The sequence below is a fragment of the Triticum dicoccoides genome, chromosome 4A, assembly GCF_002162155.2.
Source record: "Triticum dicoccoides isolate Atlit2015 ecotype Zavitan chromosome 4A, WEW_v2.0, whole genome shotgun sequence".
NCBI classification, from domain to species: Eukaryota; Viridiplantae; Streptophyta; class Magnoliopsida; order Poales; family Poaceae; genus Triticum; species Triticum dicoccoides.
Window position 1 is genome coordinate 327,645,684 of NC_041386.1, and position 27,262 is coordinate 327,672,945.

Genomic DNA, 27,262 nt, shown 5'->3' on the forward strand with positions numbered 1-27,262 from the left:
ACCTAACAACTACAGTATGCAATACATCACTACTACTACACTCTAACACAATAATTCATATGTGTTTTTAGTTTTACTAGATATCATATTGTTACTTATAATTATTCAGTTTGCATACATTAAAATTGCCTTTGAAATGTATGGCCAGTATCATCTACCGCGCGGGAAAAATCCCGCCCTTTCCTGTTTAATCGGGTTTGTATCGATGGATCGTGCGAAACAACAAAACTATAGTACTGTACAGTACAAGTGACAGTTCACTGGGCCGTCGTGTCGTCTACTCCTCCGTTGTAAGAGTGGAGTGCTTGCTTTCATAAATCTTCTAGTCCCTTTCGCCGACATGTGGGACATCAAGCTACCGGGTCCACGTGCCATACCGGAATACAGTGCAGAGCAGCCGAGGTGAAGCACCCCAGTCATGGCGCCGGTGTAGTAATGAGCAATGAGGCGTCAAATCACAAAGTTGCACCTTTCCTGCAGTTAAGTTGGAGGGACGAAGCAACCATCATTTCACTCATTGCTGAATCCGCTTCTTCCTCATATTATTCAACTTAAACACGTGTTGCTTCTGTCATTGTTCTGCCTCATGTGGGACGCGGATCGGCTTGGTAAAGCACTGACATGTGGGACTACATGTTAGCAAACCGCCAGGACAACGTCCTCCGAAAATAAGAAGCCTAATCCTAGAGTTACAAAGGTCTACGTAGCTGCTACGTATACTTTCCATCTAATCTATATATGCCCCCCTGATTTTCAGGTGGGGTGGGCCTAATCCTCTCCTTTAATCCAATCAAATAGTCACACATCACATCAGTTTGTAACTTTACATAAACCATTACGTGGATGTAGCATTTCTCAAATAAGAAACCTCCCCCGCCATCCGCGCAGCAAAATCACCTCCTTTTTACTAATCTTGATTCTATAATTTTTTAGATCAATATAATTGAGATTTGTATAGATAGCACACAGGAGCAAAACCAAGTGGTACGGTTAAGGGCATCCACAATGTGTAGCCAAATGTGAAAATAGTTTTTGGCATCGTGAGAACCATTGTGGACAGTGTTGCCAAAGCCAAAAAGATGGAACCGAAGCTCCCTAATTGATTGACTGAAGGAATAGAAAAATGCAACGTCTCTCCTCTTTCTCCCATCCTTGGACGCATGTAGTACAGTATAGAGCACAGAGTCTACTCCCCTGTCCCTTCTATCACAAATCGCAAAGCAGTGAGGCGTCAAATCACAAAAGCACGGACGAAGCAACCATCATTTCACTCTTCGCTGACTCTGCTTCTCCATCGTCTTCTTCAAGCAACCATCTCACCGCACTAGTACTCCTAGTAGTACTCCCTCTGGTCCTTTTTTGTCTGCGTCTAAGAAATTTCGTTTTCCATGCAATGCTCTGTGCATTGGCATTTTTTCGCTGCTCTTTCCAACTGGGCCCTCCATCCCTTTCCACTGCATGCTTGCCTGCAGTAATCCCATCTCTCTTTCCCATGTGCTTCGCATCTTCCCAAGGCAGAGAGAGCTGCTTGCATGCAGAAACAGGAGAGAGAGCGAGAGGCACATGCGTGTAGAGAGATGGACATGGGAGAGAGAGAGACAACATGCGTGCATGCGGAAGTGAAACGTTTGGTTTGCATGGCACTACATTAATCAAGCGATGAGGAGTGAGATGGTTAGCTCTTTGGTCTTTGGAGAAAAAAATATGCATTAATTGACATGTGAAACGAGGATTTGTATCGATTAAATCCCGCGAAGGAAAACCCCGCCTTTCTTTTTTAACACTAGTACTCCTAGTACGTACGTACTTATCCTGTTTGGGTCTAGGCCTTGCATTGCCAAACTTCGCCACACATTTTTGCCAAGCTTGCCTAAAGTTTTCAAAATGAGAAGGAGGTACACTTGCGCACGGCTGTCGCGGTTGCACCGCACCCTCACACAGTCGCTCCTGCACGCCGCGGTCGCACCGCACCCTCACACAGTCGCTCCTGCACGCCGCAAACCCAACCAAGGGAACGCACCCTCACTGACACGTGTTGTCGCATGTGAACAAACCAAACTCAGCCATCCTATCGCTGACACATAATTTTCGTTCATAGAGTATGTTTATTCAACCGCATGTTGGGGAGTATCAGTATGGCCTGTGCGGTGGTCTGTTGGGGAAGAAGAAGAGGTGAGGAAGAAGGAAAGAAGGGTTAGGAGACGTAGGATATTCATCCAACCGCCTGAAATGGTAGACTGACCCAATTCAGGCAACTTGCATAACAAATATATGTTTTTACACAGCAAAAGATCCATAAAAACAACAACATAAAGAAAAACTATCAGTACTCGCGGAAAGAGACGGCCTCGTCGTCTTTGGCTGCCGGCGCGAACCAGCTGTCGCTACCGACGTGTGTCTCCGCACCGTGGTTGTCCTCGGCCTCCAGCTACTCGTTCAAGCGGAGCGTGCGGGTGCTCTGCGAGGACAAGAGCACAACCCGGTTCAAGTTGAGGACGTCCAGTTCCGCCTGCAAGAGGGCCTTGATGGCAGCGGCATCCGCGCGCTCCACGTCGAGTCAAGCCTCCGCCGCCCGGTTCAAGTCCAGGACGTCCGGTTCCGCCTGCAGGAGGGCGTCGATCAGAGCGGCATCCGCGCGCTCTGCGTCGAGTCGAGCCTCTGCCGCCCGGTTCAAGTCCAGGACATCCGGTTCCTCCTACAGGAGGGCCTCGATGGCAGCGGCATCCGCGTGCTCCGCCTCAAGTTGAGCCTCCGCCGCCCGGTTCACATCCACGACATTCGGTTCTGCCTGCAGGAGAGCCTCGATGGCAGTGGCATGCGCGTGCTCTGTGTCGAGTTGAGCCTCTGCCTCCCGGTCCTCCTCCATGTTGAACCGCTGGTCCGCCTGCACCATGGGGGACTCGGACGCCGGCAAGAAGTCGACGTCCATCGTCTCATACCCATTGGGGGCCTTCTGCGCCGCGACCTCCGCCATGAACATTGGATCGGCTTCCTCCTCCTCGTAGCTTGGCTCCAAAGAACTCGGGGATTGGCCCGCCGCAAAGTGAGCTTGGGAACGGCGGTCTGTGGTGCCGACCGCCGCCACGATTTCTGCGCGGCGCTCCGGCATCAGCATCTTGTAGTAAGTGATCTTGTGGCGCACCATGGCTTTCCGGTGAATTAGGGGACGCTTGATGCGGGCTAGGGGATCGAAAGGTGGGGGAATGGGCTGGAGATTTGTTGTAGTTTTAGGGCAGTGGCTGGCGTAGGCCGAGCAACGAAGGTTCTGGTGTGAATAGTGGTTTTGGTGACGACCGGTCAATCGGTTTTGACTATACATCGCTCTTGTCGTGTTCGCGTTGCAGCCCGGCACGCTGGACCCTCCACGTCGCTCGCCGAATGGAACGCGCTTCGTCTTGCGTTTTTGCTCGCTTGTGGGACCGCAGTTGAGAGAAAACCGACGCCCCTCCCCCTCCCCCGCCTGCGTCATTTATTATACCACCACTCCCTCCGTTTTATGCGGAGTAAATAAAAACAGAGGGAGTATACTACGGATGAGGATCCCTGACGTGGCCGAACCCATTGAGTAACTGACATGTGGGGCCTAGAAAGCATGGGATCCGCCAGTAAGTGACCAAAAGGGAGGGTAAGGTAGGGATACCTACGTCAGAGGATCCACTTCCACTATACTACTTTGACCAAATGCTAGAGTACTAATATATAACATGCAACTTACACAAATGTTAGAGTAATAATATATGACATGTTACACAAAGCATACAGGTCTAATGCGTTTTTCAAGGCTAACTTTGACCAAATGTTAGAGTAATAATATATGACATGCAACTTACACAAAGCATACGGTCAAATTCGTATGTGAAAGGAGTTTCCAATGATATAATTTTCACATTATACATCTCATGTACGATTAATATTGTCAATAGTCAAATTGGAAACCATCTCGAGTACAAATCTAGGAGTACGTACGAATCTAACAATATTGATTGGGCATTGTTGAATGTTGATACCTTTTTGATCAAAGTAGAGATACTTTGACTACACATAAAACTTATATGTAAACTAGAAAGGATAGGAGGGAGTATATTGTACGTTCAAAAATGAAACAAACATTGAATACCCTTTATATATGATTTGCAGATGCTATGATCACCGGTTCAAAATTTTGAATCCGCCTTAGGTATCACGTGCCCCCACTCATTCGCTCTCGATTTCATCTCGGGGTCCGAAGATCTATTGAAAGAGGACTAGGGTGGGTACATGCGAATGATACTCGGCGGAATGTTCAAATGAGGCATGCGGGAGGATGGACTCGACTGGAGGGCGACATGATCAATGGATAAGAGGGTTGGAGAGGAATGAGAAATAAGTAAACTCCACATGATTATACTTGAACGGCTCAAATAAACAATAAGTTGTCTCGCTTGGTCTACATAGTGAAAGGCCTAATGCACAACGCGGAGCACTGACGCTCGAATATGGCTGGGAAAATAGGGAAACCGACATGTGGGGCACACCCCTCGGGACGACGTAGCGTAGACTAGTCCAATGGAGGAGCTGGCCCATGACCTCCTCGCCACTGACAACCGTTTATGTGGGTCGTTGGGGCCAACAACGGGGCGCAGCTCCAGCACCGCCTCTAGACACGGCGACCGCGGTGAGCGACACGCTCATATCGTAGCTAGACACAGTCGGTTTCAGTGTGTCGAGGGTGGCGTTAGTGCTGTGGCACGACCAACGGTATGTTTGGTTTGTGCCCAAGGTTGCCCCATCAAAGCATTGGGTAGCCAAAATTATGGTTGAGGTATTGGTTGCCCATGATTTGGCCGACATTGGCAAGAAAAATGAACTAGAGTTGGCTAGAGTTCATTGGCATGCCAAAGAAATGGCAACCATCCAAACAAAGACCAATCTTTGGGTCATGACCAAAATTTTGGTTGAGGTATTGGTTGCCCATGATTTGGCCAACATTGGCAAGAAAAATGAACTAGAGTTGGCTAGAGTTCATTGGCATGCCAAAAAATGGCAACCATCCAAACAAAGACCAATCTTTGGGTCATGACCAAAATTTTGTTAAGGTGCACTTTGGCCACAATCCAAACACACCCCAACACCCGGCTCGTCAAGGATGCACGGGGCGCCGCGACGCATCCGCGGAGTGGTGTAGCGCGGCCAACTGCATCCTCTGGACCTGAGACCATGCCGGGTCGTCTTGCTTTTTCAATGACATGCGGGGATTGCATGTGAGAAAAGGGAATATCCAACGTTGCCACGACTGCAGCTGACTACCCTGGCACACCAAAACCCTCGTCCCTCGCGCCGTCGCGCGGTGCGTTCCCAGCCGGCGCCAGCTGCTCGCATTCATGCCGTCCGTTCGTATGTCGTTGTTAAGAGGCTCGGTGCCCGAGGAACCAACTCCGACTACTTAATGATGCACCTGGACGCTTGGCCTCACCGGAATGTGCTACTTAAAGCGGCAACGCCCAGCTAAGCTCCACACCATAACGCATCGTCCTCCTACCTGGCACCGCATCCTCCATGACCGCAAGTGCGAACGCTCTACGGGAGAGCTTGTCTTCGGGGATGAAGCTCAAGGTCGCCGCCCTCGCTCAAGTCGCCTCTCGCGACGCAATAGCGGCGTAGCCGGACGCGGACGCGACCACACAAGCGGTGGCCACGCTAGCGGCCGACGACGGGAGCACCGTCAGCCACGCGTCCTACTTGCCGCTGTCCAACGTCCGGCACCGCCGAGGTCGGGGACTCCTCCGAGGATGAGTAGGGCATGGGAGGTGGCAGGGCATGGTGTGCCAACTGGCCGGTCCGTATCTCGTGTTCTACTCTTCCTCGCCGGAGACCGCACCTTCACTTCACGGGTCTTGAACCCCACCCCTGTACATAGAGATTGCAGATGGACGACGTTGGTCGCTGCCGCAGAATAGGTTTAGGGTCGGGTTTCTTTTATTTTTCTGTCCTATAAAAGTTCGAAATGTAATGAAAATCTGTCGTGTTTGCATTAATCTCGGCCGGTGTATATGAACTTTCACAATAATATACATATTGTAGGAGTACTAGCAAGATGCCGGTGCATTGCACGGAAGATCAAGATCTTGTGGGAGAAAAGGATGAACGAGGGAAAGCCTTATCTGCAAATGTGGAGAGGAGTGCGGGTAAATTGTCATAGTTTCCTTCCTATCCGTTAGATATAGATCGGACGGCCTATATTGCAGGATGACAGGCACACCATCATCACCAACTCTGCTTTTTACTGAACCGAGACAAATCTAACATGCGAAGTAAAATAAACACATAGGGTCTATACATACACAAATTATCTTAGGCACTCCAATAGCACGTCTACTACACATTCACGCATTTCACATCTTTCTACATCTACGGGAACCTATGAAAGGGTGAACGTAAATTGCCTCTCTCTCTCCTCCCTGATTTTCATGGTGGTGGGCCCCTCCCTCCCCCCAATCTAAAATCAACAGATCACACATTTCGCATTAAGTTAATTATGTAACTAGGATTACGTAGGTGTAGCATTACTCGTCCTAAAAACCCAACTAAGCTAACCTCCCAGCATATCGCGCAGGAAAAGACCCTGCTGCGCCGTTTTAGTCGGGATTACCGGATTACTAGTAGTAGTATCGATGGATCGCATGAAGCAACACTTTTTTTGAGGGGGCGAAGCACCTAGTTTAAAAGGAAAAAAGGAGGTACACTCACAGCACTCCTGTCGCGGTCGCATTGCACCCCACACACGTTCGGTCCTGCACAAGGCGCACGCAAACGGAACGCGCTTCGACATGCCTCTTCACTGACATGTGGGACTGCACTTGGAGAAACCGACCATGCGCCAAACTCCCCCCGCCCACCGCGCGAAAATCCTCCCCCCCCCACACCCAAAAATTCCCCCGAAATCCAATTCAACGGCCCTTCGGCCAACTAGACAATAATATTCCCCAAATCCCCCTCCCCCCTGTCGCCCTCCACTCCATTTGCTTCGCCAAAGCCGCCCTCCCCGCCGCGCCGATACGTAGGCGCCACGGTTCAGCGATCCTCTCGCTCCCACAGTACGCTCTCGTAGACTGCCGTCCTCTAGCCGCGCCGCCACCTCTGGCTATGTTCTTGTGGAGGCACACGACGTTCAGCGCCGCCACCGCTGGCGACGTTCGTGTGGAGACGCACGGCGGTCAGCTTCTCCCATGGCACGCGCATTCTAGACTGAGGCCCCGTTCATGTCGGTGTAGCACTGAATGTTAGCTGATAGACGTTGTTAATCTCACTGTTTGTCGAAGTAGTTTACTGTCAATATGCTCTGCTTAAGAAGCTTCCTTGCCCTGTTCTGCACTCAATCTGCTTAGCTGAGATGGCATGCCAAGGCCGATTAGTTGCTAAAATATCCTACCATACATTTATTATGACGTAGATTGCCATGGTCTAGTAGCTAATCTGTTAGGTGAAATAGCTCTACACCGTTTTATACTCGATCTTTGTTGTTGCGATGGCCTTCGAAAGTTCGATGGCTGTGTGCTCTGTCAGTTTTTTAATATATTGAGTACATAAGATGATCATCTTGTCTATTTTATAACCATAGGTTAAGAAGATGCGGGAGGATGGGCAGGCAGTTGATGATGCCCTTTACTCACTAGCAATGGGTCCTAATACTCGGGTAAGACATTATGAATCTTGCGTTGTTGGAGATGTGCGCTACAACACCCTTGCACGAGACGAAGGCAGGAAGACACAAAACAGTGCCATCATGAGCACGGATACTGATGACAAAGAGACAACTGAAATGTATGCTAACATAGCAGACATTGTTCAGTTGTAGTATATCTCCAGTTTTGAGGATCATCGGTGTGTGGTTCTGTTGTGTTGTCGTTGGTATAACCCGTTTTCCAGGATCGCAAAACCCAGAGCTGATGATTATTTCAAATCCATCAATGTCAAGGCGGTGTACCAGACCAACGAGCCTTTTATTTTGGCAAATCAAGCAACACGGATATTTTTCTTAGAAGACACATTTGCACGTAGCGATGACTGGAGAGTATTGCAAAGGTTTGACCAGAGGAGTTCGTTTAATGAAGTTGCACAACAAGATGATGCCTACACTGCTCCTGATGTACAAGATAACACAGATGTTCCTAATATCTTTGAGAACCATCACGTCAATGACGCCGGCGAAAAGACTGCCTGTCGTGTTGTGGACATACAAGAGTTGATCAAGAAGAGGCCAATGTTCGAGGACGTTGAGGACGAAGAAGAAGATGACACCATGGGGAATTACTATTTAGACTGATACACATGGCGAAGATGTTGACGCTGCTGCTGCGGATGATGATTACATTGCTTTTGTCGTATTTGCCTGTCAGAAGACGTTTTTTTATCTACTATGTGAAATTGTGTTTGCTATGACAACAGAAACCTGATGAACATGTTGTTTAGTATTTTGCTCTGAGAACATCACTTGTTATGTATGCTGATTTGTGTTTGGTGATTGTATGACAACTAAAACATGATGACATTGTTGTTTAGTTGTACTCATATTTGGCTGTGAAACTTGAATTTGATGACATAGTTTGCTGTTGGACTGCAATTTGCTCGACGTCTTCGAATGAGAACAAAGCTGACCCGACAGGGCCTCTGCTATTTATTTATTTATATGAGCAAAAGGGGGATACCCCCTGATTTCCGTTAATAGAAATCATTAGATGTTCACAACACTACACCCAGCCTGCTACACATATTTCATTCATTACTAGTTTCAGCAAAGTGCTCATGTCATAGCCACTGAATACATCACGAGTGCTACATACACTGCAAATAAAGAGACAATCATCCTATAGAGCACACCGATTTTGCCCATTATCTTCACAAGCTCTTTCATCTCCTCATTGCTGTCAAGGCCGTTCAGCAGCTGTTGCTTGGCCATGATCAGAGGAACTGCATCTTTAACCTTCTGCTCTGCATCTTCATCTTCTGTCGTTCCTTCAGTTACTTGTCCAACACCCCAACCTGCTGGTATTGGGATTCCTCGGCTAACCAAATAATCAACGTAGTTGCATTCCCCCACATTAGCAACTTCCCAAAAATACAAATCACATGAATCTTCCCTTTTCTGCACGAATCAAATTGGAAGATCATCAATCAAACTATTAAAAAATAGCAACTGAAAGCAGCAGAACAACACTTAAACATATTATTACCCCATGATTCGGGCATTTGTAGAAGACTCGGCCAGGGTTGCGGATTGTGGTTGAGACGCGACGGATGACTCTGCGTGATTTGCAGCAGTGGCACCACACCAACAACAGCGGGTTGCGATGAGCAATCGGCTGCGGTGCGCGTGCCGGCAGGGGTGTGACGAGACCCACATGCGATGGTACGGGTGGCGACTTGGCGCATATCTGGTTGTTGCCTGCTGAAGAGCAGGTGGACGAGCAGCCAGCGGACATGGTTGCTGTGGCCAGAGCTTTTGATGCTAGGGAGAGTAAGTAGAGAAGAGGAGAAGCGAACGTTAGATATGTTAGTTTCATTACTTGCAAAGTAGCATAGCACCATATATAGTCATAGTCTAGGTTTGGATTCGAACCAGCTACAGGAGCACGTCTTTCTTTTTTCTAAAACTAGACAACGTCTCTTTACTGGTACACTAGCTTGTTCTGTACGCCTTCACAAGTCTTTGATTTTCTTTCTATATATAAAAAAGTATGCTACTTGGTGTCCGCTTACTCAACAAACGATTGTGCCAACCTTGACCGTTGGATTGACATTCAACGTCTGTCGCGTTTCTTCAGTCTCTTCTTCCTCGAGCCGCCAAAGCCAAACCAGCGCAGACGGGACCGCCTGCTCCCGCCTCCCATGGCTGGCTGTGATCTTCCCCGGCTCCTGTTTGTTCCCGTCCGAGGCCTCACCATCGTCATCCACCTTGGTTCGCTCGCCACGGCGCCGCCCTCTGGTGTTGTCAACATGGTCAACAACCAAGAGGAATAAGGAGATGACTGTACATGGTGAGGATGACAGTAGGGACCCAGCAGTGCGCGCAGTAATTTTGCTTTTTCGGGACGGAGAAGGGTATCAACTGGGTTGTGCGGGACCCATGGCCCGTCTGGCCCAGGCTTTTATTTCATATGTTTAGCACATGACCAGACCAGTTGTTTTTTTCCTTTCTGAAATGGCTAGCCAGCTATTTTGTTTTTTGCAGAATAACCAACATAGGCCTACTTGCTTTTCTACGCCCTGCTGGGAAGGAAATCTTTCAAGACGAGGAGGGATGCATTTTGCCCAGAAAATGGGCTATAAGTAATAATAAATGGGCTGTAAAATGAAAAAATACAGCAAACAGACAATTAGTTCCAAAATATTGTTTTCTTTTGGATTTTGATATTTTAAATTTCATTGTTTTTGTGCGGGTAAAATTTCATTGAATTTAAATTAAGGTATATTTAGATATAAAATTAATTTGAATCTGGCTATAAATTTCGGGTTGTATGCTATTTGGGACAGATTTGGAGGCTGACTTGTGGGTCTACTAGGTTGACGTGTACTTTGGCTTTGTCAACTTAGTCCACAAACGATTCTAGCAGCAGTGACCGTTGGATGTTAATCCAACGACCGTGCTGCTTCTTAAATATCTGATCTTCTTGCTCCAGCCGCCCAAACCAGCTCCGGTGGTACTGCCTGCTCCCGCCTCCCATGGCCGGCTGTGCTGCCGCACAAGTCGCACCGCCCCACCCTACTTCATTGCTAGCAAGGCCATTCCTCTACTCACCCACACCTCCTGTTATTTTCCGGCGACGGCAGCCGGACTAGTAAACCCTCGTACTCCCCACCGCGTGGGCAACCATTGCTGAGTCTTCCCCGGCTCTGTGTCGTTCCCTTCCTAGGCCTCGCCGTCGTCCACCGCCATGGTGCTCTCGGCGCGGCCTGGTCAACGTGGTCAACGAACGACATCCATCGGCCGTGGACTGTACGCGCAAAATAATGATTCCTCCACCTGACAGCTGGGACCCACCGGAAGGGCCTCTGTATTTCGCGAAAAAAATATTCCCCCACTGACATGTCGGACCCACCAACTATATCTTCGCACGCAAGGAAGTGTCTCCTTATTACGCACAAAAAAAATGAATACCCCCTGCTAGCTGGGACCTACCATTGTGTGAGGCTGACTTGTGGGCCTACTAAGTTGACGGGGATGGAGGGCTTTGTCAACTTAGTCAATATGAACGATTCTAGCTCCAGTGACCGTACAATGTCCATCCAACGGCCGTAGTGCTTCTTCAACCTCTGGTCTTCTTGCTCCAGCCACCCAAAGCAGCGCCGGTCGTGCCGCATGCTCCTGCCTCCCGTGGCAGGCTGTGCTACCGCGGAGGCCTCACCACCCCCTACTATTCCCACCGCTGGAAAGGCCCTGCAGCGACGGCAGCCTCACACCGCAGCGGAACCAGCGAACCCTCGTACTCCTGTCTGCGCGGGCTTCCACTGCCACGTCTTCCCCAGCTCCGCGTCGTCCCATTCCTAGGCCTCGCTGTCGTCCACCGCCGTGGTGCTCTCCGCGCGGCGTGGTCAACGAGGTCAAGGAACGACTTCCATCGAAAGAGTACTGTACGTGGAGAGGCTGACAGCTGGGTGCACGGCCACATCCCAGTTTTTTTGTGATTTGCCAAGTAAGTCGCTTTGTCAAGCCTGTTGGGCTGCAAATCTTTCAAGACGAGGAGAGCTTTCATTTGGCTGGCCGAGAAAATGGCCCATCAGTAATGAGAAATGGGTTGTACATTCTTAAAACAGATCAAACCGGCAATTAGTTTCAAATATCTTTTTTTTCATTTCAATATTTTAAATTACATTAATTTTTATGCATGGAGAATTTGTTGGATTTTATATTGATATACATTTATTTTTAAAATCAGTTTGAATGTGAGTCGAAATTTCGGGATTAAAAACAGTTCGGATCACACCGAAATATGCAAAAATTCGTATAATTTTTTAACCGTGGCCACAATATGGGCTGTAATGCTAACTAAAAGAATATGGGCTCCAAAAAAAACCTTAAGAATTAGCAAATGAGCTGTAAATTATTAGAAATAATGGCAGATGGGTTGTATGCTGTTTTCCACAGATTTGAGGCTTTCCTAAAAAAATGTTGACGCACAAGCAGTGACTGTTGGATGTCCATCGAACGGCCGTCGTGCTTCTTCAATCTCTGCTCTTCCTGCTGTAGCCGCTCAAACAAGCGCCGGACTGCCTGCTCCCTCCTTCCCACGGCCGGCTGTGCTGCCGCGCAGGCCTCACCGTCCCACCGTACTCCCATCGCTGGCCTAGCCATCCCTTTACTCACCCACACCTGCTGTTATTCTCCGGCGACGGCAAACGAACCAGTAAGCCCTCATACAGTCGTACTCCCCTCCGCATGGGAAACAACTGCCGAGTCTTCCCTGCCTCCGTGTCGTTCCCTTCCTAGACCTCGTCATCGTCCACCGCCCTGGTACTCTCGGCGCGGCCTGGTCAACGTGGTCAACGACCGACATGCATCTGAAGTGGACTGTACGTGGAGAGGCCGACAGCTGGGTCCACGGCCGCATGCAAGGAAATGCCTCCTTATTACATGCAAAATAATGATTCCTCCACCTGACATCAGGGACCTACCAACAGGGCCTCTGTATTTTGCGAAAAAAACGTTACCACCGCTGACAGCTCGGACCCACCAGCTATATCTTCGCACGCAAGGAAGTGCCTCCTTATTACGCACAAAAAAATGAATACTCCCCCTGTTAGCTAGGACCCAGTATAGTGGCAGGCTGACTTGTGGGCCTACTAAGTTGACGGGGACGGAGGGCTTTGTCAACTTAGTCAATATGCACGATTCTAGCTCTAGTGACTGTACGATGTCCATCCAACGGCCGTAGTGCTTCTTCAACCTCTAGTTTTCTTGCTCCAGCCGCCCAAACTAGCGCCGGTCGTGCCTCGTGCTCCTGCCTCCGTGGCCGGCTACGATGCGGCGGAGGCCTCACCGCCCCCTACTACTCCCACCACTGGCCAGGCCATCCCTCTACTCACCCACACCCCCTGTTATTCTACGGCGACGGCAGCCTCACACCGCAGCGAACTAGTGAACCCTCATACTCCTCTATGTGTGGGCAGCCACTATCGCGTCTTCCCCGGCTCCGCGTCATCCCCTTCCTAGGCCTCGCTGTCGTCCATCGCCCTGGTGCTCTCGGCACGGCATGGTCAATGTGGTCAAGGAACGGCTTCCATCGGACGTGGACTGTACGTGGAGAGGCTGACAGCTGGGTCCACGGCCGCAGCAAGGAAGTGCCTCCTTGTTACATGCAAATAATTATTCCTCCACCTGACAGCGGGGACCCACCGGACGGGCCACCGTATTTCGCAAAAAAAACATTTGCCCCTGACTGCTGGGACCCACCAGCTACATCTTTGCACGCAAGGAAGTGCATCCGGGCAAAAAAAATGATTCGCCCCTCTGACTGCTGGGACCCACCAGCTACATCTTCGCAGGCAAGGAAGTGCCTGACAGTCGGGACCCACCTGGTCGAAGCGTACGTAGCGTTGTCATTCTGGTCGCGAACGTGTACGTACATATATACTGGTGGATGTAGAGGCGCGCACGTGTCGTAGTAGAGGCACGTACATCTCGTAGTAGAGGCGCGCACGTAGCATGTACACGTACGTACAGCGGCCAGGGTGCAAGACAGAAAATACGGGCACGTATGTGTACATACGGGCGGGGTCTCAAACGCCTACTCACGCATATGTACGGCCAGGGCTCGTGTACATGGCTAGGTCAGAACGGAGAAACAACATCGTCATCGTATTCATGAGGAGGCAACGGAATGTGTCATGTTCATGGGGAGGCAACGGAATGCGTCGTGTTCATCGGGAGGCAACGGAATGCATCGTGTTCATCGGGAGGCAACGGAACGCGTGGGAGCCAACCGGCTGGGTCGGAACGGAATGCATGGTCGTGTTCATCGAGAGGGCTTGGACGGAACAGGCGATGGAAACGAGGCCTGGTGTACCGCACAACGGAGGAAACGGACCTCCTACGTTCAGAACAGGGTCCTGTTGATCGGGAGGGGTCCGGCATACCGCAAAACGGAGGAAACGGACCTCCTACGGTCGAAACGGGGGTCCTATTGATCAGGAGGGGTGTGGCGTATCGCAAAATGGACAAAACGGACCTCCTACGGTCGAAACGGGGGTCCTGTTGATCGGGAGGGGTGTGGCGTACCGCAAAACGGACGAAACGGACTTGTGTTGGAGCGCTACGGTCGAAACGGGGGTCCTGTTCATTGGGAGGGGTGTGGCGTACCGCAAAACGGGACTCCATGGGATACTGTTCATCTCCATCGTTGACCTCCTCCAGCCTCCACGGGCTACCGTCGACTTTCTCCAGCCTCCACGGGCTCCTGTTCATCTAGCCTCCACCGCGCGCTACTCCACCGGCTACTATTCAACCACCCCTCCACGGGCACCCCTCCACCGTCTACTGTTCATCCAGCCCTCCACACCGCCGGGTCCTGTTCAACCACCCTTACACGGGCACCCCTCCACCATCTACTGTTCATCCAGCCCTCCACCACACCACGCGGTCTTGTTCATCCAGAGGCAATGCCATCGCTCACTGTTCATCCAAACCCCCCACAACGCTCACTATTCATCCCAGAGGCAGCATCGATCGGCTTGAGTTAGCAGCAGTAGCGAAGGAATCGCTCGATCAGGTTCAGTTAACAGCCATCGATCGATCGCTCGGGTTCAGTAACGTGTAGCATGTAGTGCAATCGCTCGGGTTCAGTTAGAGCCCAAAGCCTCGCTTGGGTTCAGTTAGAGCCAACGCCTCGCACACACGTGCGTACGTGTACGAGATAAACGCGCATCGCTCGGCCCCCGACCTCCCACCGTAACCGGGAACTCCCCAAAATTTTCCTCCCCCTCGCTTCTACCACGGTTTTTCTGTCATGGACGGCCCAAAGAATGTCATGCAGTTGCGTCTTAGGCCTGCCCAAGACGAAAAGCCCATTTTTTGTCATGATTTTTTGTCATAAAAGTAGGAGCCCACCACATCTATGATGATATCGGGTTTTGTCACAATTATCATCATAGAAGAGTCATATGTATGACAGAAAAAAAAATTCGTTCGGCCCAAAATGTCATGGATGTGTCTTTTTTTTGTAGTGTACTACAATAGTGTATTCCATGGCCGCCTCCTCATGGCAAGTAGTTACTACTTGAGCTACGGAGGATGCTCTTTGACCGATAGCTACATAAACACATATTACACCTTGCCCTTTTTGATTGAGAATTGTATCTGTGGCTACTGCTGTTTTGCCAGTCTGTCTGTCCCCAATAATTAACTCTCGCTGACCACACCCTATAGGGATCATCGAATCGATAGCAATAATCCATGTTTGAAGAGGTTCGTATACGGAACGCCTGGAAATTATACTTGGAGCAGGAGATTCAATTAAGCGAGATTCGGAAGCTATAATTTCGCCTTTACCATCAATTGGTTTAGCCAGAGCATTTACAACACGACCCAAGTAAGCCTCATTCACGGGTATCTAAGCAATTCTTCCTGTTGCTTTTACAAAACTTCCCTCTTGTATCATCAACCCATCGCCCATTAATACAATCCCAACATTTTTGGATTCCAAATTCAGAGAAATACCCCTAGTACCTTCTGCAAATTTGACTAATTCACGTGACATTATTTCACCAAGACCTATAATACGAGAAATCCCATCCCCCACTTGAATTACGCGACCTATATTCTCAATCCCTACTTTCCTATTATATTGTTCAATATGTTCCCGGAGGATTTTATGAATTTCGTCGACTCGAAGGGTTGCCATTAGTGTTTCTTGACTCTTTTTTTCGGAAGCAAGGGGAAAACTAATGCCTAAATTCTAAACGAAAGTAGAAGTTCAAGGCCTAATTAATTTAATTATCTCTTCCATTCCAGGGACCCGAGAATTCCAATATTAGCACGAATCATACGGAAATGTAATTTGGTATTCAAACAACTATTCAGAGTTCCTAGAGCTCCTTGTACGGCCTGTTGGAAAACCCGATGTCGGACCTGATTCATTGCCCTTTGTTTTTCAAAATAAAGGGTTTTGTTTTAAGACTTTTCCAATTGTTCCAAACTAATAGAAATACCATTAATCAAATTTGCTTTTTTTCGTTCTATCTCAGAGTATCCATTCATTCGATACTCATCCGCTTCTAGTTCGACTTTCTGTAATCGAATCTGAGCTTTTTCGAGTTGCTCAATGGTCCCTCTACGCAATTCTTATGAATTTCGAATAGTACTCAAGATCCTTTGTTTTCGATTATCTAATAAATCTTTTAATGAAAGTAGATATTTTGTAAGTTTACAACTTTTATGATCTCTTCCCAAACCAAACATGAACCATTCGATTCATTTGGCTCTCACGCTCCTTTTTTCTACAGCTATTTCCATATTTTTTAAGTAATGAGCCTATCCTCTATCTTCTTTTTTATGTTTATATTTCAATATACCGAAACCTATATAGGACTAGATAAATATTAAGAGGACTCTTCCGCCTAGATAAAAATATATCATGGTCAGCAAAGTTGTTTCTTTATTTTTATTTGCCCTCTAGTTAATAATTTCAATTTCATTAAGAAAAACTAACTAAATAAATGGAAAATGAAAATTAATAGAATTCTTTTTTTTCTTCAAATCCAAAAAATTTCTCTTTTTTATACATAGGTCGTCGATTCAGCATTGGTTAAAAAAGGGCAGGGTGCCCCCTTTTTCTAGTAAATAGTTCAAACCATTTTATCGATATGAGTGTTCTATATCAGATAAATTTTACATTAGCTATTTCCCGTTTAAATTCGGTACTAATACTAATATAGTTGTAGAAAGGGTACCTCTTTTTGTCTGGACTTCAAGCAGTTTAGCTTTAACCGTGTTAATGGTATCACATTCTTGGTTTATAGAGAATCAAAGTTGATTTACCAATGAGTCGTGAAATGCTATGGTTCTTCCATATGATTTCTAAATTTATTCAGAAGTAATTCATCGAGATCGTGCACCCTTTTCTTATTTATCCGAAAAATACCAAAAAATATTATAAAGTGCAGCCGAATAGATCCAATCTATTCTTGAAATATACAACTCGCACACACTCCCTTTCAAAAATAAATCAAAACACCAACCACTACAGTTAGATTTATTAGATTTGTTGCTAAAATATCGGTATTAAGCCCGAAACTGCCAGCAGATGGCCAATGAGCTAAAAAACGAAAGAATGTGTTACATTTTTCATATGTCTCCTCTTATAGATAGGACGAACAAAGAACAAAGTTTTTCGATCACTTACTTCGCTCGCCCTTTTTTGATCGATTTTTTTAATGCAAATAGATTCAATCTAGTAATTTCTTTTAGATTAAGTCTTACGTCTTGTTTGATCGGTGAAAGACTTCCTTTGTTGAAATGTTCTGTTCCAAAATTCATAAAATAAAAGGAAAAAAATTTCCACTTTCCTAAACTAAGGACGGGAAATAAGAAGGTGAGCATATCTTCCAAATTAATAATACTCAACTCAGCCCTTCTTAGAATGGGGTATTATCTGTCCTGATAAATAGATAATTCCAGGAGTAATAAATAGGAGTAAATTAATTAAAGTATTGATATAATTGGAATTGCGGAAGCAAATACCAATTTACTAAAAAAAGAAAAAAGTATCTAATCGAAATCGAAAGAATTTTTTTTAAGATTAAACAAAAGGGTTCGCAAATAAAAGCACCAGTGCCACAACTAGTCCATTAATTGTTAAAGCTTCCATAAAAGCTAGACTAAGCAATAAAGTACCTCGTATTTTACCTTCCGCTTCTGGCTGTCTCGCAATACCTTCTACAGCTTGTCCTACAGCAGTACCTTGACCAACTCTAGGTCCAATAGAAGCAAGCCCTACGGCCAATCCAGCAACAATAATAGAAGCAACAACAATTAGTGGATTCATGGTGAGCAGTTCCTCGTGTCAAAAAAATGGAAATGGTTAAGGATACAATCAACCAATAAATTCTTACTTCCAAGCTCTATTGGGGAGAAGTAAAGTAATTAAAAAGTACAAATTGAAATCAAATTGAAATGATAATGTGAATTGTCCGAACTACATGGAAGGGAATTCCATATCCATATACCAGATTAGATAATGAATCTAACCTAGGAATATATAATATAATATCCTATATATACATTTGTTTCTTCTAGTTTATTTGCATATTTTCTCATTTTTCTATTGAATCGGATTCTAAAATCATTTCCTAAAATGGAAACCTCAATAAAAGAGGACTCCACTTATAGACATTAAGGATATTATAGTATAGATCTAGCCTGACTCCACCCTCCTTAATGCATATATACTTTGAAAATTCCATAATATAGTCTATTCTATTCTCTCTCCTACAACTCTAGGCTATATATTCATACGCACTTCTAACTATTTTTTTGCAACCAAGCAGATTATCTGGAACCATGCATGAATTGAGCTAAGCTTCAAAAAAATACTATTTCCAAAAAGAGTCAATTCACCTATATTGGTTGCGGCTAATGTTGCAAAAATAAGAGCTCGAATACCGCTTGTAAATAATCCAAGAAACCTGACCGGTATAGGGATTACTAAGGGGACTAAAGAAACAAGGACAACAACGACTAATTCATCCGCCAACATATTCCCGAAAAGTCGAAAGCTAAGCGATAATAGTTTTGTGAAATCTTCTAGGATGTTAATTGGTAAAAGGATTGGAGTTGGTTTAATATATTTCTCGAAATAGCTCAATCCTTTTTTGCTAAGACCAACATAAAAGTATGCCGCTGACGTGAGTAAAGCTAAAGCAATAGTAGTATTTATATCATTCGTGGGCGCTGCTAATTCCCCATGGGGTAACTCTATAATTTTCCAAGGTAAAAGAGCACCCGACCAAATCGAAACAAAAATAAAAAGGAACATAGTTCCAATAAAGGGAACCCAGGCACCATATTCTTCTCCAATCTGAGTTTTGCTCAAGTCTCGAATAAACACAAGGAAATATTCCAAAAAATTCTGACTGTCAGTCAGGATGGTTTGTGGATTCCGAACAGCTATGACAACTGAACCTAGCAAGATAGTAATTACGACCCAAGAAGTGATGAGTACTTGGGCATGAATTTGGAAACATCCTATTTGCCAATAGAAGTGTTGGCCTACTTCTACACCTGATATATCGTATAACCCATTGAGTGTTTTAATGGAACAAGGTATAATATTCATATTGTCCTCTGATAAAAATTGAACTTAAAAAAAGGAATTCTTTTGATTCAACCATCTCTTTCTCAACTCAGCAACTTGAAGTATTAATCTTATATTTAGGATACCAAGAAAGCACATCAGATCATAATATATATCAATACCCTCTAATATATATCAATATTCCCCTTCTTTTTTCTATGCAAAAAAAGATATAGTAAAGTAAGTGATTCCATAAATTTACGCAGTTGCCCAAGAATTGACTATATATTCTTAATCAACGATTTCTTATCTAGAGAGAACGACCCTCACAAATTGAAAATACTAATTTGGTAAGAATCAATCGAATTGAAATCATAGTGTCATCATTGGCTGGAATCGATATATTCGCGAGATCCGGGTCACTATTTGTATCGACTAAAGAAATAGTAGGAATCCCTAAAATGGCACATTCCCTAAGAGCTATATACTCTTTTTGCTGATCAAGCACGATCACAAAGTCTGGCAATCTCGTCATATATTTGATCCCGCCGAGATACCTTTGCAAGGTAGATAATTTTCTCTTCAAGATTGCCACATCTCTTTTTGGGAGATGGTGGAATTTTCCCATTTTTTTTCTTGTGCTCTTAAGTCTCTAAATTGAGAAAGTCTAGTTTTCGTAATCGACCAATTCGTTAACATACCACTGAACCACTTTTTATTAACATAATGACAATGAGCCCTTATTGCAGCTGATGCTACTAAATCTGTTGCTCTTTTTTTGGTACCAACAATTAAGAAACTTTTTCCCTGACTTGCTGCATCAAAAACTAAATCACAAGCTTCTGATAAAAAACGAGCCGTTCTAGCCAGATTTATAATATGAGTACCTTTACGCTTTGCCGAAATGTAAGGGGCCATTTTAGGATTCCATTTCTTAATACCATGACCAAAATGAACTCCTACTTCTATCATCTCTTTCAAATTAATGTTCCAATATCTTCTTGTCATTTTTTCCACACTTCCTTTTTTTAATCCTACCATTCCATTACGGAATTTAGTTCTTTTTGAAGATTAAGAAAGATCCGAAATAGCTTGAAATAAATAATAATTGTTCCGAGAGAACCTTGTACTAAGATAAGAGTTGGCCATTGATACATGGTATAAACATAACCACCTTAATGAATTAACTGACTTGTTTTACTTATTAAAATAAAAATCTTAAAAATCTAAAATTTAACCTGTTAGTGTTCTAAGTTCAAAAGTCTAGTAAAGTAAAAAAAATATTTTTTATGTATCCTTAAATGATATAGGGTTAAATGTTAAATGGGGGTTCTTAGGTCTCATAAAAATTGTTTGTTACGTCAGAATCTGAAGAAACTAATTCTGTATGGAGAAACAAAAAATCACTCATTTCTGACGCGAATAGATTGTTTTATTTAGAAATAAAGGTTCTTCTCTTGTGGGGAACGATGTACAAATTTTTGGAATCCTCTACCAACAGGTATAATCCCCCCAGAACTACGTTTTCTTTCAAGCCTTTCACTAATCAATGCGACCTCGTAGGGAAGCTTTTGCTAAAACTCGACCAGTTTCTTGAAAACTTGCTTTAGATATGAAACTTTGGGTATTTAGGGAAGGCCCTGTTATTCACAATAAGATTACCCGATAATAGATCGATTCATCCAAAGCTCGTCCTGCTCGTTCCGCTCGCAATAGTCCGATTAATTCCCCAGGCGAAAAAACATTAGATATTCCATCTTCGAAAACCCGCACTTTTGATGTTACTTGGCATATAATAATCTCTATATGTCTATTATGGATCTGTACCCCTTGGGATCGATAAACCTTTTGGATTTTATTAACCAAAGAGATACGAGTTTGGGCTATGGTTAGCTCAGCTCCAATCAAGAATCCCCAAGGGACCCCAAGAATTCTTGGTATACGCTCATTCCAATCCTCAATTCTCCTTTCAAGATTCGGGGATAATGAATCAATTGAACGCGCTTCAAAGATTTGTTCCACTTTTGGAAAACCTTGCGTTATGTCACTAGATCTCGATTTTTCATATATAAACGTAACTAACCTATCTCCCTTGTAAAGGATTTCTCCATAATGACCATTAACAGTTGCTGCTGTAGTGGCCAAATAAGGTTTAGCTGCTCTTATAACAAAGGAATTCATATTTACAATGAAAATTTGACCAGATTTTTTATGTGCGATTTAAATAGACATACATTTTCACAAATAAATTGTCCAAGGTGAATTATTGCCAATGTCTCTTCCCAAGAATCATGATGGACAAAGTGACAATTCAAAAGGAATGGATCCAACATTATGTTACTATCGAAATTAGAAATCCTTTTATTTTCATCTATTAAAGAGTATTTAAGTTCTTGAAGTACTTGGAAGCTTTGTTTTAAATTTTCAACGAACAAATATTTTTAACAGGATTTTATTATGAGTTAGTAAATATTAAGATGAAGAAAAATGCGATATACTAGCTATAATAGCGCCTAAGGGTCCAAAACTTTCTCGAATAGGAATTCTAGGATTCCATTCTTTTATCGTATTGGGATGTTTTGAATTCTTGAATAAACCAATTCAAGAACAGTTGGATGCCGACAAAATCATCAAAGAGTGGTATTGTTTATTTTGATTCAACAAAGTGCCAATAGCTTCTGGATGTTGGCTAAGTGATTCAATCTTCGCCTTGGAATAAAAAGAATTGATATTGGTGCGATCTAACCTATTATGGGGAATTGGACCTGCACTTGTCCTACCATACCTTTTTCGTGTATACGAAATAGTGGACTGACTAACTCAATTCTTAGGAAATCGCGAATAAGATCATTTGCTCTTACCTCAACAAGGGAAGCACCAGCCTTTTCTTTTTCTTCTTGTTCCCAATTCACTACTAAGCAAGTTCTAACAAATTGACTATTTGTGTGATAAATTCTTTGAGTTAACTTGCTATTTTCATGAGAAATAAAATTGACAAGTCGAATTTGAAGATTATTTTCTTCTTGCAAGAGATCCTGCGGGAAAAGTGTTGCTAAATTTCTTCCTTCGTCCATTTCATATGCCACTGTAGGGTGAACGGAAATAAAATACTTTTCCTTGCTCTTGAGAATTTTTTTCCGTTGAACATAGACCCAATTTTTCCTTTTTTTGATTCCTTAAGAGTGTTTTATTTGTCTTTCTAGCGGTATCGAACAACCACCTAATATCTTATCCGCCTCTTCAGGAAAATGAATATCCTCGGAAAATAGTTTGAGTTCCATATGGCTTTTTTTTCTCTTCACTCGGACCAGTCCGCCTAGTCGACTTCTTGTATTTTTTGTGAGTTGTGTATCCACTCCAATAATACTATTGTCAAGTATCTTTAGGGATGAAGATCTCGGCAAGATATGAAGTTCTTGAAGAATGAAAAAAAAACTGATCTACTTCTTTTTGGTATTTTAGACTAAATTCTTTTGTTCCTTGATGCTCAATCAAACCCTCTTTTTTTAAGATGGAATCTTCCTCTGGGCTCTCGTATTCGTCCTCTGAATCTTCTTCTGAGTCTTCCTCTAAAGTACCATATTTTTCCTCTGCGCTTTCCCCGGGGCTGCCATGTTCGTCTTCTAGTCTTCCTCAAGAGTTCCATATTCGTCCTCTTGGGTCCTATATTTGCTCTCTGGGCTCCCATATTCCTCTTCTAAGTCTTTCTCTAAAGTCCTATATTCGTTCTCTGGGTTCTCATATTCGTTTTCTGGGCTCCCATATTCGTCTTCTAGGGTTTCATATTCGTATTTGTCTTCTAGGATTCCATATTTAGATTCTTCTAGGGTTTCATATTCATATTCGTCCTCTTGGGTCCTGTATTCGTCTTCTAGGGTCTCATATTCCTCTTCTGAGTCTTACGCTCGAGTCCTATATTCTTCTTCTAGGGTCCTATATCTAAATTTAATAATTCATGAACCCTTTTTATCTTTTCTGTATCGAGGATCGTCAAAATAAGCAAAAATAGTATTTCTACGTAAACACCCATAAGGGGGATTTTAATCGAAATCCCAACCCATGATATTAGTTCTTTCTCTTGTTCTTGATGATATTGTAATGGAATGACGAACCTATTTCTTTGCTTTTTCGCCAACAAATCTGAATTATCTTGAAAAATAGAAGGATAGATAAAACTCCAATGGCCATTGGACATGATTCGATCCGACGTTGAATAATCAAGAATTTCCCTATCTTTTTTACCATAAGTATTCATTTTATCTTGATCCTTGTGGAGTGAAAAAGACGCTATACTTGATCTGCACATACTTACTGACAATATCCATAAATGGCTTGTTTTTGGTAATCGGTGAAGATTACCATATTGATATTCGGGCACATGGTAAACATCAGTACTCCAGTGCATTTCGCCGTCTGATTCAGAATAAATATGCTTTTGTACCCTTTCTTTAAAATGTAAAGTGGACGTTCCGGCACGAATCTCCACAATTACTTGTTCGGATTTTACATATTGATCATTTTGCACTAGAATCAAGCTTTTTGTGGGAATATTCACACTATATAGAATATCTTGACTCTGAATAGTTACATGCAAGTCTATATAATATAGAAAAGCAGGCTGCCCATGACGGGTACATGTGGGGTGAACCAAATTCTCATTGAATTTTATTTTTCCATTCAAAAGGGATCGTACAAGGTCGGCAGTACCCCCTGTGAATACTCCGCCAGTATGAAAAGTTCTTAATGTTAGTTGAGTCCCTGGCTCCCCATTTGATTGACCTGCAATAATACCTACGACTTCTCCCAATTCGACCAGATCACTATGAGTAGGACTCCGGCCAAAGCATAATTGACAGATCCAAGAAGTGCTTCGGCAAGTAAAGGGGGTTCTAATATATATTGGTTGTGCTCGAAATGGTTGTGCTCGAAAGGCAGTTATGAATCGATTGACTAATCCAATTCCAATATCTTGATTTCGCGTGGCAATGCATCATGAACCGATGTATATATATAGTCTGCTAATACACGACCAATTAGTGTTTGGACAAAAAGTTTTTCCGTCATCCCATTTTGAGGACTTACAGAAATACCTCGGATAGGACCACAATCTCTTATACGCACAATAATATGTTGAACTACTTCACCAAGTCTACATGTAAGATATCCAGCATCTGCTGTTCGCACAGCAGTATCTACAACCCCTTTGCGGGCTCCATAGCAGGAAATTATATATTCTGTCAAGGAAAGTCCCTCGCGTAAATTGCTTTGAATAGGTAGATCAGTCATTTGTCCTTGAGGGCCCGACATTAATCCTCTCATACCTACTAATTGGTGTACTTGAGATGCATTTCCTCTGGCTCCTGAAAAAGACATTAGATAGACTGGATTAGAAGGATCTGTTATCCGAAAATTTGAATACATTTCTTGTTTCAAATATTCACTTTGTCACATACCATATCTCAACAGATTGGCATAATTTTTCTACCGCGTGTACAACCCCATAATAATAGTGTTTCTCCAAAAGAAAACTCTGTTGTTCCGCGTCTTGGACTAACCATCCCTTAGAGGGTATTGTTAAAAGATCCTCGATTCCTAACGAAATCGATGTAGTAGTGGCTTGATGGAAGCCCAGAGTCTTTAGTTGATCCAGTATATGGGATGTATATCCCATTCCAAAATGATCTATTAATCTGCTAATAAGTCGTTTCATACCAGTTCCATCTATCTCTTTATTATGAAAGACCAGATTGGCCCGTTCCACCATACATAAGTACCCCCTTTTCGGCTGAGTAGGATTCGACAATTGCTGAGTAGGATTCGACAATGGACCTGAGTTAGTGATTCGAAAATTTAATTAACTTAATTGCCTCAATCTCAATATGGATTCGCGTGGCAAATAATGATGATAGTAGGGAAATCGGAATGCCCCCCCGAAAGGGGAGGGGCACCGCCGAATCTAACTTTCTTGTTTAGGTAGTGTATGAATAGGCCCGACTAAATCCTTATAAGAAATATGACCAAGAGTAGTTCGAATGTATATCGAACGAATTTCTTTTTTTCTATTTCCCATTATTAGATAGTGGGCATAAATCTCATGATAAGTCCCCAAAGATTCATATTGAACTTCAATCGGAACTTCTCTTGACCCAATGACGCATTGACCCAGGTTCCATCGTAGCCACAAGGGACTATCTAAACTGATTAGCTTTTGTCTATAAGCTCCTAGTGCATCATAAGAACTAGAAAAATGGGGTTCTTTATCTTTCCTATATTTAGAATTATTATTATTATTGTAATTTACTTTTAGATTTGGGTAGTTTCTGCAACTATTATATCAATTTGCACAAATACCTCGACGCTTTCCAATCGTTAACACATATAGCTCGATAAGCATGTCTTGGGTTGGTACGCAAATAGGATCCCCAATAGCGGGAGATAAGAGATTCATATGAGAAAACATAAGTAAATGGGATTTTGCCTGAGCTTCCAAGGATAAAGGTAGATGAACATCCATTTGATCTCCATCAAAGTCCACATTGAAACCCTTACACACTAATGGGTGTAAAGAAATAGTACGCCCCTCTACTAAAGTGGGCTGAAAGGCATGTATGCCTAATCTATGCAAGGTAGGTGCTCTATTTAACAGTACAGGATGTCCCCGTATAACTTCTTGAAGTATTTCCCATACAATGGGTTATTTTTCCCAAATTTTCCTTTTAGCAATCCTTACATTAGAAGTGGCGCGTTTCGTGATTAAATCGCGAATTTCAAATAGCTGAAAAAACTTTATTGCTATCTCTAGAGGTAATCCACATTGATGTAATGAAAGCGAAGGACCCACAAAAATGACAGAAGGCCCCGAGTAATCGACCCGTTTCCCAAGCAGAGTCTCGCGAAACCTTCCCTCTTTACCTTCAATTACATCTGAAAGTGATTTGTATATTTTACTGTGACCATCCCTCGTCAGTTGCCCGCAGGACGCACTATCAAGAAGTGTATCCACGGCTTCTTGTACCAATTTTTCCTGGCACATTACTAAATCTGCTGGCGCTAATTCACTTCTTTTTAATAGATAGGCAAGATTGTTGTTCCGACGGATAACTCTCTTATAAATTTCATTAATGTTTGAAGTCACTACTTTATCTCTAGACCTATAAACAATAGGTCTCAATTCGGGAGGAAGAACCGGTAATAAGCACAAAACCGTCCATTATGGTTCTACATTTGTTTGAATAAAATGTTTCGCCAATTGCATGCGTCTAATCAAAAAAACTTTTCTTATTCGTCCTTTTATCTTCCCATTCATCTCCACTATACCCCTCGTCTTGTAATTCCTTCCATTCGACCAAAGAATTCTCTATAATCTTTCCCTATAATCTCTCCCTAATAATAAAGCACGGATTGGGTCTCCGGGTTCACCGTCGCAGTGTTTTTGCATAAAGATCCCTGTGCTTTTTAGGAATTAACCCGCAGTCACATCCCTAAGTAAAATAACGGTTCCCGTGAAAAAAAAGGGTCGCCCGCATCCTCTCGCACACGCACGCCTACCTGCATCTCCCCGACGGCTTCGCCTCACCGGCGGCAGGCCACCCCACGCCCAACTAGCCTCGCCTCGCACCGGAGGCGTCCGGAGGCAGGCCAACCCTCCGCCCGACTCGCCTCGCCTCGCACCGGAGGCGGCCGGTGGCAGGTCGGACCCCCCTCCCCTCGCTGCTGCCGCCATCTACCACCACCATCCTCGCCGCTCCCTCCCTCGCCCAGCCTTATCTAGACGCCTAACCGAGAGAGGAGGAGGGGGGTTGACAAGGAGAGAGTAGTCAGCCGCCGGCGGCGGCGCCTCCAAGTACAGGTAGGCGACGGTGGCGACTTGGTAGCAGTGAGCGGCCGATTCATCTCGCCTTCATCTCCTCGCTAGCTCTCTGTCCTTCACAGGTTCTAAGATATGGCCTCTACTCCTCGACAGCCACACCGACGGCCCGTCCAAGAAACCAGCCCTGCCG

General features: G+C 44.4%; 1 protein-coding gene and 1 pseudogene across 1 annotated transcript; both read right to left on the bottom strand.

The window, feature by feature from the left end:
* Positions 1–17,594: 17,594 nt before the first annotated feature.
* On the bottom strand, positions 17,595–19,491 carry LOC119283511 (ATP synthase subunit a, chloroplastic-like). The gene is made up of 3 exons (XM_037563025.1): positions 18,587–19,491; positions 17,876–17,962; positions 17,595–17,626 (listed from the first exon to the last, which is right to left on the bottom strand). Exons 1-3 carry the CDS (start codon positions 19,302–19,304, stop codon positions 17,595–17,597), a joined length of 837 nt encoding a protein of 278 aa, XP_037418922.1. The 5' UTR covers positions 19,305–19,491.
* Positions 19,492–20,595: 1,104 nt separating this feature from the next.
* LOC119285866 lies at positions 20,596–25,045 on the bottom strand (annotated as a pseudogene).
* Positions 25,046–27,262: the final 2,217 nt, after the last annotated feature.

Excerpts from the sequence above, each read along its gene's own strand:
- LOC119283511 (XM_037563025.1), bottom strand. The coding sequence starts at position 19,304 with ATGAATATTATACCTTGTTCCATTAAAACACTCAATGGGTTATACGAT. Across the intron at positions 17,963-18,586 it reads ATTAGCCGCAACCAATATAG|GGCTTGCTTCTATTGGACCT; the intron begins GTGAATTGACTC and ends GATTGGCCGTAG. Across the intron at positions 17,627-17,875 it reads GAGACAGCCAGAAGCGGAAG|GACAGATAATACCCCATTCT; the intron begins GTAAAATACGAG and ends TCTATTTATCAG.